Source organism: Hyposmocoma kahamanoa, unplaced genomic scaffold, assembly GCF_003589595.1.
Source record: "Hyposmocoma kahamanoa isolate Upper Pololo Valley unplaced genomic scaffold, ASM358959v1 100021, whole genome shotgun sequence".
Lineage (NCBI taxonomy): Eukaryota > Metazoa > Arthropoda > Insecta > Lepidoptera > Cosmopterigidae > Hyposmocoma > Hyposmocoma kahamanoa.
In genome coordinates, this window is record NW_020653200.1 from 17,844,281 (window position 1) to 17,855,652 (window position 11,372).

At 35.0% G+C, this 11,372-nt stretch overlaps 1 protein-coding gene across 1 annotated transcript; it reads right to left on the reverse strand.

Annotated features, from left to right (window-relative positions):
* Positions 1-626: 626 nt before the first annotated feature.
* LOC113228118 lies at positions 627-10,201 on the reverse strand. Its single transcript, XM_026461296.1, has 8 exons — positions 10,090-10,201; positions 7,650-7,851; positions 7,024-7,095; positions 6,831-6,949; positions 6,009-6,131; positions 4,378-4,485; positions 2,552-2,644; positions 627-993 (listed from the first exon to the last, which is right to left on the reverse strand). Exons 1-8 carry the CDS (start codon positions 10,186-10,188, stop codon positions 835-837), a joined length of 975 nt encoding a protein of 324 aa, XP_026317081.1. The 5' UTR covers positions 10,189-10,201; the 3' UTR covers positions 627-834.
* Between the last annotated feature and the right edge of the window lie 1,171 nt (positions 10,202-11,372).

Consider the following 11,372-nt stretch of genomic DNA (forward strand, 5'->3'; position numbering starts at 1 on the left):
TAGGGTAGGCCTATATATAATAAAACACTTGAAGAAACATTTTTGTAACGCTATTTATCGTTCAACATTTACAAAATACTAATAGCCTTTGTTTAAATAATATGTTATTGCAATATTTGTATAATACTAATTTTTTACTATTATACAAATATTGCAATACAAACGTTTAGTTTAACACTTGGCAACATTCTTTTCTAATAAACATATTGGCGGCAAGTTAGTACGAGTCATTAAAAATCAACCTTCACGCCATACGTTATATGGTTTAAATTTAAGTGAATATTCGATTATAACTCCATCATTAGCGGGTTACCGGTGAGTCATTTCTACCAATGTATTATAGTGGACTTTTGACTTTTTGATGTGTGCGCGTAAATTTTATGAATGAAATAAAAAATACCGGCTTAACTCGCGCTGTGGTTGGGTAATAAGATCCATCGGGAAGCTCCGTATTATCAAGGACAGGTTACTACAAGTTTATTAATGAATATTTTGAGTAAAGTTTTTAAGTTGTGGGGTATGCGCGCTGTCTCATAGTGTTTTAATTATACGTGGAAAATGTTAGGCAAGCAAGTGGGAATCGAGGTATATGGATGCCTCACCACTGTTAATTATAAGCTTTTACATGTAGACCCTCTTCATTGACCAAACTACGTAAAAAAGCTTAAAAAATACAAAATTTGATATCATACTTTTCTCCTAAATTATCTTAAATAGTAGAAATGCGTATTCACAATATAAATAAGATTGGTTTTTTTTTTTTAGAACAAATTGTAGTCTTTTTAATAATTGTCGATAAACACGTTTCAACGTTACCTGGTTATCGATATTGGTTTATTGCTGATTGCTTCTGGAAGCTTCTGCATCCTGTCTTGTGATGTTAAAAGCCTTGGTTTTTACGAAATCTACAGTTTTATATGCAGAATAGGTATTGACAGCCGAGAGCGACTTTCCGTGAGCTATATTAAGTTTCTTGTGATGTATTTCTTGAGGCTAAAACAAAAACAAGAAATAAATTATTTATGCATTTATATCACTGGTATGCGGTAGATCACACATTTAGAAGTAAGTTGTTTAATGCAGACCTTTTACAGAACCATATCTGTATGAAAAGTTTATCTTTTAGATAGTTTAACGAATTTTATTGTCACCTAACCATAAGAAATATTTGGTTTGGTGGCGCCTAACGCCCGATAGATTGAAGTATTAGTTGCGGACACTGTGAAATGAGAATTCACTTATTCTGACGCGATCTAATCAATTCCCAACCACTTCTATACATAAAATATCTGAAATAAATAAATGTTGGAAAAAAAATGTAGCATAGATTACTCTGTACATTGAAGATACTTAGAAATACAATTTTCAGGGACAATAATAATAAAATAAAATGTTTCTTTATTTAGGTATACATTCACTAATAATTTAACATTATATTACATAACATAACATTTATATTGAATTTTACTAACTATTGTTTTTATATGGCATTAAAGCCAGCAAACTGACAGACGGCCCACCTCATAGATGTGAAATTACATTTCTTTTGGAAAGGTTTTATTTTAAAAACCGTGTAAAAATAAATTTTACAGTCCTAGCGGGCACGGTTATTTTACTACAAAACACACTTTAAAATCGCAAAAACATTGTGGTCTATTTTATCGCTATAAGCCCATTATACGCTTTATTGCCGGTCACGTGACGTCTTTAAGGAGAAGGTTTAGGTCTATGTGAGTTGGAGACATTACACGTTTTCCAGGAACAGAGAACCTCCAACGACATGCTGCCCACGTCGTAAGCCGCCGCCTCGACAAAGCTTTTATATCCACATTTTGCTGTCAAATTCGAGTGATAAAAGGGCATTTTAAAATTTTATCACAATAGCAAACATGGCGAGCACCGTGACGTCATATTTTTATGTAATCGCGAGCGCTGGCGACCAATGACTGCAAAAGATTAACACAGTGCCAAACATGGCTGCATGATCACAGCTGATTTTAAAACATTTGCACAGTAATTTTATCAACGTAAAAATTGAGCGCGACAAACGAAATGAAAAGACATTTTTTGGTTCATGTTCTTGTCGGCAAGGATTAAACGGCAGATAGCTATATACGCAATTTTATATCGTTGTCCTTGTTCTTCAAAATGTTAAACAATAACTCATTACCAAATAAGCAAACTTAGAGTTATCAACTGAATTAAATATTGTCGCAGGGAGATTTATCACACATGTTTTGCCAGGCGACGGCGGCTGGTTTCGTAAAATCTTTCTTTCCCCATTTGGCGAAAAGTATTGCTACTAAATATTTACAAATTTAAGTAACTTAATAATTGAAATCATAGTTCGATGCCGCCACAGCGATCGTCACCGTCCTCTTAAATGAGAAGCAACCATTCTCCCATAGGGCTACTAAATGCGGTGCTTTTAATAGCTACTTGACCAAAATATATGGGATTGATGATTTTTTACTCGCATTTTTTACGGGGGTTCCTCTTAAAAATAGTTTTAGTTAATTTAATTGGATCTACCTATATAATTACGACATACCTTTGAAGGAACAGGTTTCGTGGGATGAAGATCCAGGTCTAAATATTGAAGGCCGTCAGCTTTAGAATCATCAGCCTGATACAGTTGCAAAGTCTGAAATTCAAACAACGTAAGTCACAAATAAAATCAAACAATATGAACGAGGCAATGCAAAATGTTTAAATTTTGAATTTTACTTTTCGAAAATAATCGCATTTGACAAATAGCGATAGTTGAAATTCGTTGAAAATGGTTAAATGCATTATAAATTGGTTAAATGTATTTAGAAATCAATCTACGCACTTTACAATATAACAAGACTTAACTATTAATTCATCTAATATAGATGAGATATGGACTAATGAACGTCAGATCCATTTTCAACCGGTTCATGTAAGTAAACTGAGGCAATCACTTTTACTTGGAACTTGGTGTAACGAGCTGTTGTCCGCAACTCGACGTCAAGGCGCCTATCACGTCTAATAAATACCCCATTAGATTGTGAACGAATGGATTAACCACACACATCAGGGCCGTGGCTTAGACGTGGACGACCCGCCGTGCTCAAAAAAGTACCGCTATGTATATTTTGTATGAACTCGTTCACACACGTCCGTGTCCGGCCCGGCGCCGAAACTTCAGTGTCCGGGCCGAAGCCGTGACGTGTAATTTTTATCCGACTTGAAAAAAAAAAGGAGGAGGTTATACGTTCGACTATATGAATATAATTTTACATATATAATTATAAATTTAATTTTTTTTAAATTAAATTTTAATGTTTTAACATCATCAGAAAAAGCACGTGATGACGAACATTTTGATAGGTAATATAAATAAATAGTAATGGCATTCATTCTGGCAGAAATCTTCAGCAAGCATTCAATGTCAACAATCGCGTCACGAGTTGTAATTTTGACATTATTACTGTTTTATCGACAAATCGTAAGGTATGTTCTGTATAAACTGAGTTACCAAGCATTAAACTGTGAAATACTAGTAAAAATTTATTGTCAATACGTCTCACCACACTGGAGTTATCGGTAAAACAGTTCACGAATCGGGTACTGACGTTTACTGGTCACCAGCGACAGTTAATTCGATACTGTGTCACGGTCTAGTCACGTCCCGGACGTGTGTGAACAGAAAGCCCTTGAAGAGGCACGGACGCACTGTCTCGGCCCGTCCACGTCCCGGCCCTGATGTCTTTGGTTAGTCCTTAAAATAAACCGTTCATGAACAGTATTTAAATAGAGCCGCACACAAAAACGTCACTACTTCTCTTGGCGTGTAATATTTATATTGATTCAATATAAAATGTTCTGTAAATAATTGAATATTGTCAGTACATCATGGATACTTCTCTACGGAGAAGCAGTAGGCGGCAACCACACAGAAAGCACTTGGAAATCGCATAGTAAAACCCGTAGTTGGTTTTTTGAGATTCATATAGTGAAACAGCGTACCCTGTAGATCATATTCTGATATTCAATTTTACGATAAACGCCGTTACAGTTCACGATCGGGTTTTATAAATGTCGTTTCGTACACAATACATACATTCGTCAAAATACACGGCAAAAATAATAGACAATATAGACACAAGGTCAATACAGAAAAAGAAGGAGAGGAGGACCGAGAATCACAGTAAGTAAGTAAAAGAGAAGATATGAGATGTCAAAGAGAGCAGCCAGAGAGCGGTTTATGAGTTGGCTAAGGATCGTGAGGAATGGAGGAGGCTAAATCATTGGCTCTTCAAAAGGACGATACGCTTTCATTATTATGTTTTTAACTTAAGAACGAAATAAAAGCGCGACAACAAGATACCAGCACACTCCTTTATTACTTACATGTCCACCGAAATGGTTGAAGTGGATGATGTGACTCGAGTGGCGAGGCTTGAGTGCGCGGTCTACGGCGGGCGGCAGGCTCGGCGGGAGGTTGCAATATTGCATTGACTGAAATAAAAGAAATGACGAGAGCGTTCACAATATATTCCATACTAATCAATAACCATTAGGCCGCCCGCATACATGCCTGTCTGTCTCCCATAAATAAAGGGCCTTAGAACAAAATGTCGTTAGGGTGTCGTAGAACAAAAGTTGTTTTGGTAATAATAGGGGTTTAAATATGAAATTGCCGATTTATTTCACTGGCCACTTTAAATTAAAATTAAACCTGTATGGTGTCCGATTTCAGAGTGAAACGTTTTTCACACGAAAAGTAAAACATGCTTAACTTAAAAAATATGATATTTGATTGTTCGACTTTCAATTGTTTTTACATTCAGCTTTTAACGTGAAGACAGATACAGCGAAAATCTGAGTACCTAATTTTCGAATACGAATTTCCACATGGAGTTAACGTAGCAGAAACTGTCAATGCTGTATTTGGAGAGGATACGGCATACGCAAATACGGCAAACGCCGGCAATACGGCAAATTACGACTTGAAGAAAGAACCACGAGGAAGACCAGTCACAAATGTAAATAACGTTGAATTGAAGGTAATGATGGAAGCCGATCCGTATCAAACTACCACGAAACGTCATGGTTTAATGTTAGCATACCCACAATATGACATATGGCGTTTGAATAATGACGACGGAACTCGCAGCAAAACAGCTTCACCGTTATTGCTCTATGATAACGCAACACCTCACACTGCTTGAGAAACAGTTTTACTACTACAAGACCTGCAGATATAAATTATCCATCATCCTACATATTCGTCGGACCTCGCCCCGACCGACTACCATTTTTTCCCGCAATTTGATTTTTTTTTTGAATGGAAATAAAATTCCCAGGAAGCAGTACAAAAATCCCTTCACACAGCTGTGGAGTCCAGGTCTCCAGACTTCTATCGCAAAGGTTTAAATGACCTTCCGATTACATGGCAGAAATGTATAGACAACAAGGGAAAAAACTTTGATTAAACAAATATATTTAATCTTAAAAAAAATTGTTTTAATTTTTCAGTGCGAAACGGCAATTTCATACTTTAACCCCTAATACGAGAGCCGTTTTAAGAGGTTACGTTCGGATTAATAATCCTGTAAAACAGAGGTTCCCAAACTTTTTTTACTCGTAGACCACGTGCCATTTTTTTGCGTATTTTTAATGCGAGGTTTCATAAATGCGACAATTCTCGTTATTTTTCATTTTCTGCTTTGGTAAAAGGTCAGTTATCTACTACATTTTTATTACATGTCACCATTAGAATTACTTTAAAATCCAACTTCGACTTCCTAGGCCAGTAGTTCTGTCCTTCGACGCAGTAAAACCATTTCCGGAAATCCAGAATTCGAAAAAAGTAATTAATTCATATTTGGTGGTTTTAACAACCCCATGTCACTACTTGCAGTTATATCTATACATATATCTATAGATTTATAGCACCTTTTTCCGATCATGAACAATAATTTAAGCAGAAAAAGAAATAGAAATAAAATCAAAAACCACCTACGAAAACAAAATAATACCTGATAGCCAGGCGAGCGTTCTTCTTCGTCGTCTGACTGCCGCATCGTATTTGGCGTTAGAGGCACCCGGCCAGGGGAAGGTGGAGCGCCATGCCGCTTCGGCAGTCGTAGTATCTGCTGGGGCTAGACACAAACAAAATCATCTTTAACACGTTCAAAATAAAGCTGTTGAACTAGTCACAATATTGGGTCATAATCACTCGTACTATATTGGCAGAAATCTCGTACGCAGTTTGTTATTTTAATAATAGAAAATCGTTGACGACTACTCAGTTGGCAATTTTATGAAATATAAAGACTAATTGATCGATCCATACATTTCTTTACAATTATTTATTTATCTAATCTAATTAAATTATGACGTCCGCCGTTATAACTTATCCTGTATTAATTAAATTAACTTATGCAATGTTTAATTGTTTATTATTATTTTGCATGTTTTTATCTAAGGCTGAATAGGATTAAGTTCTAATTAAATTTTACCATCAACATTTATATTATAATGTACTGTACCCTATTTAAAACGAATAAATGGATTTGAATTGAATATTAATTTGAACGTGTTGCTTTTGTAAATATATGTAAATAAATGAACAGGATACTTCTTGAGCTATGGAATAAACCGACTTGATTTTATGGAAATCAGATTCATCCCGAGACCAACCACAAAACAATGCATATAAATTATATATGTGTGTCAAGGTTTGTAAACTTTTGCATACTATGCATACTTCGAGTTAATATAATGGCAAAATAAAATGTATAAAGGCCCTGCTTAAGCAAAAAGCAGGAAAATTGCATTTCTGAACCAAATGTACTCACCGAAATAGTATCCTGCGATTCAATTGGCTCTTGAAATTTAGGTCCATGGAAAGGGTCTTTTTGTATCAAATCTCTACTCATTATTAAAGTTTTTGGTGGCCGTGGCGGTACAGGTGGACCTGTTAATTCAACAGATTATACTGTAGAATTTACTTTTCGGAAATGATTAAAATGACACAGAAAAATAACTTACCTTCACTCGATATACCATTCCGGTTTGGACTTATCGCTAATTTTGTAAAAGTCTTCGCAACCGACCAATCTCCTGAAACATGTAATTACATTCTGTGACTTAATATGAAATTAAAAATTGACAATAAGAGTGTTTACACACGGCGACTTTTGGCAGCGATGCAGACGGTCCGTGAAACGCGCGATTGCATCGCTGCACTTGATTAATAGGCGACTGCATCGATGCAAATGCGCGACTGCATCGATAGAAACGCGTGACTGCATCGATATAAATCCACGATTGCATCGATGCAATCAACTATGAATCCCAAGTGTATGTGATGTAAAGATACGACGATTAGCGACTGCGTCGCTACTGCATCGCGTATGCATCGCGTTTGTTTCGCTGTGTGTAACCGCTCAAAATTAAAATAGAAAATAAAACAACGAAATTGCACTTAATACAGAAGTCAGCACACAAAAAATCGATTGATATATTTATTTAGCGTTTGCACAGCAATTATCTGAATTAAACTAGAAGTACTTACTATCAGCAATAAAAAAAGTACGGAGTAATTACTTTGCATGTCAGGCAAAAGATAGTAGACAAAACAAAATCACAGAAAAGCTAGAATAAGGAACACTTACTTATATTAGATTGACTAGCATTAAGCGATTTGCACTCTTCATCGCTGAGGTTCGATTCATTTTCCGAAAACTCTGTATTATTTAATTTTATGTGAGGCTGGCTCATATACATCTGGTAGTTCCTGTTGTCTGACCGATCAAATGGTGTCCGAGTACTCATTACTATGTTCTTCGGATCAAAAGTGAACGCTCTCTGAGTGTCCTAAAAAAATAATGTAAAAAAGAACATACGTCGTAATTTCAACCAAATAAATAAGTATTTGTTCAGAGTGACGCAAATTGACCTTTCAAAATGACACCAATTCGCATCTCCTTTCTTTCGTTTTCCGGTAGGGTAACGGCTGCTTACGTCAAACTGTAATTTTAAAGCGTTGCAAATTTTGCTGCAACTTCGTAGCATCAATTTAAATTTTAAATCCATATTTATGCAGGCTGCCACAATCGGAATGGCATCGAGCATTGGTCTTGAAATGTGCTTCAATTTGAACAAACAGTGACACGCGCACACACAGATACACGTGGATACTCAGATTGTGTTTGATTGATAAACAATAAAAAGTGGGTGTAAAATCAGACCTCACGATCTGTCTTCAAAATACATTTACTATACTCAATACTTTATGGATAAAGTAACGAGATTTTTGACACTAGATGTTTAGATGTTCAACGAATATTGCATCTATTATTGCTTATATGCATTATGATTTAAAATCCAAGTTTCAGAGCTATTCGAAATTCACATAAGTTGTCGATAGGCAAAATAGGCGCCTTGACATCGAGTTGCGGACACCAGCCCGTTACACCAAGTACCAAGTAAGTTGTCGATTGCATTATTAACTAATATTTTAATTCTAATGTTTTGTTTGACATTTTGTCTCTTAGCAATTACAATCTAAAAAATCTAAAACATTCTTTATTTCAAAAATCATCCACACTGGTATTACTTATCAATTAAAATCAATTTTTTATCTTATAATTTATGTTCGTGCGCAACACTCCCTTTGATACACTAAAAACTTTGACTTGAGAAAAGACGCTGTATACTTTTATCCAAATACTTAATTCTACATTTTTCTTTTGAAGAGTTTTCTTTTCCTCAGTCTGAGTATATATTTTTCATTTACCTTCCTTGCGCAGCACCTCCGGCATAACTAATTTATTTGAATTTTTATTCCAGTGTTTGTCGTTACTATTGCTTTATTTTGCGGAGAACCCGCGGTGAACTCGTAAATAACGCTCTGCGACTCATCGGCCGCTTGATTTATAAGCATTGGCACAGATGACTTGCACCCAGGTTTTCAAGATCCTGTAGGACAGGGAGGCAACCGGCTCGCTATCCAGCATATACTTTCCACGTCACTGAACATTCTGAACCTCTACCATAAGATTAGTGTCTGTTATCGCTAGCGACCGCGTAAAATATTTGTATACTAAATGTTGTTTCACTACCGACAACTGTCACAGTAAACTCGTGGTAGAGGCAACTAAATAATTTGTTTGCAACACACATCAACTAATTCCATTTCTTGCTACGATATCAGCTGCAACGAAGGTCTCGATGATGTTGTTGATTCCAGACTTCATTATAACGTAATAATATTTTTTTATTAAGCTAGTATCATCTCGTGACTTAAGCTTATTTAGATCGGCAAACAGCAAAAATTGTTTCAATGGGAAAAACGCTATACGCCCAAAGTACTTTAAAATGCACTAAATGCATTGACCTACAATATAATTAATTACATGCATTAGGCACAAGAAAGTATGCCCTCAGTTTTGTATGAAAAACACAATTTTTATAGTATTTTAAAAATTGTCAAATAAGATATACATATAGCGCTAAATTTGAACGCGATATCTTGATTATAATGCACACTACGCGTTTACATCATCATTGGAAGAATATCGTCTAGGTCTGAATCACTTCATATCTTATTGTTCATTTTGATGTACACAGGGCCTTAGGTTAAATATAGAATGGCACTTGAAATAGTTTTTTTACACAAACAAAATAGAGTTGAAACCAAATGTGGTTAAGGTAAATTACGTATTGGCTTCATAATATTATCATTAGTGTATCCAACACGGTTGGACAGATTTTGTTTTGAATATTGATCTTCCTGCTAGTACACGAGAGTTTTAACACCTGATTCATTTATTTGCACTTTGTGACACTTCTGTGTACCCTACAATTAGTTGCCTACTGAACAGAACTTGAATGTTTATGAGAAACGGGATGGATTGCCTCCATAAAAAGAAAACGTACACTTATTTTCTAGCTTATAATTACTGAAAAACCTCTAATGAAGTTTTAAATAAATCCAAAAGTTAGACTCGTTTAAAATGTGTTCCTGTTCGCACAAAGGTTCAGGGTATGTTTCTTGTATCAAGTTTTCAATCCTGTATTATAAGGTAGGTACATAATATGAAATTAAATTACCTGTGCTCTAACTCCAGTAATGCACTCGGATATTGGTATGTAGGGACCAGTGGAATGAGCACACTCATATTGCTCGTTCATTGCTGACATGGGGCTCATATTGTTTTGGTAAGTTTCTGTAATGAAAATTAGAGATGAAACGGATATCCGGTAAATAGTCAATATTCGGCCTATTTTTACTGCCTGGCCGGATATCGGATAGCAGAACAATATTCGGCCGGATACCGGATGTTTAAAACTGATAAAAATTCATAATCAGTACGCCAAATAAATTGATTAATGATTATAGTAATAAGATAAACAGCAACTACAGGATCGTTCACAATCTGTTTATTACTTGTAGAAAGAACTATGAAATTAGATAACAATGTCTACAAATTTAGTACTCAAACTTCAATAGACAAATTATGGTAGACGAAGGCCAGTTTTTCTGCATTTAGTGGTAAAAGTTGGTTCTATTTATTTTTATAAACGAGACAAGCTTCAGAGGGCAATTTTTTACTATACACTCTTGCAAACTTTGTTAAATTTTAAGTACTACTTGTTATTATTGCCAGACGACCAAATGAAAGGATTGCGATTACGGTCGAATTGAACTGTCTTCAAAAACAATGCGCACCTACAATAATGAAACATGTACATAAATTAAAATAATTTTTTTTGAAAATCTGTTATCAGGGCTTAGAATTAGTTAGATCACAAACAAATTAATGAAATCATATTGAAACAAAATAATAATGGGCGTATGAAGTGCTAGGCTTATATTTAAAACAACTAGAAACTTTAATATAGCCAATGAATTATGCAATTGCTTTTTTTCTTCTACACTGCGAGAAATTTGTATTTGGCACAACAAACAAACAGTACTGATATTAAAATATACTGATATAACATTTTTCTGTTATGTATTTGTTCGTATTATCGAATAAATTAATCGTTTTTATAAAAACCAAGTGACCAAGTGTAACAAACCAAATCGTCAATGTGAAAGTGCAATCATTAATCACGGCCACCCGCGCTGTAAACCGGTCGCGACATGTTTACGGCAGTGGGTCAGATATCCGGCAGCCGGATATCCGGCCATTTTTCGTTCATTTTACATATCTAATGAAAATTTAATATTTGTGTTCTGTTTCAAATATAATGCTACTTTCGTATCAATACACTTTATTATTATTATTACTATATATTATTATTATTATTATATATTATTACTTTTGTTATGTTTTTGTTGACATTTCTTTGTTTTTATTGTGACGTGGAAATGTGTTATTATAGGAATG

Excerpts from the sequence above, each read along its gene's own strand:
- LOC113228118 (XM_026461296.1), bottom strand. The coding sequence starts at position 10,188 with ATGAGCCCCATGTCAGCAATGAACGAGCAATATGAGTGTGCTCATTCC. Across the intron at positions 6,132-6,830 it reads AATCGCAGGATACTATTTCG|CCCCAGCAGATACTACGACT; the intron begins GTGAGTACATTT and ends GTTTGTGTCTAG. Across the intron at positions 2,645-4,377 it reads TCAACCATTTCGGTGGACAT|ACTTTGCAACTGTATCAGGC; the intron begins GTAAGTAATAAA and ends TTTGAATTTCAG.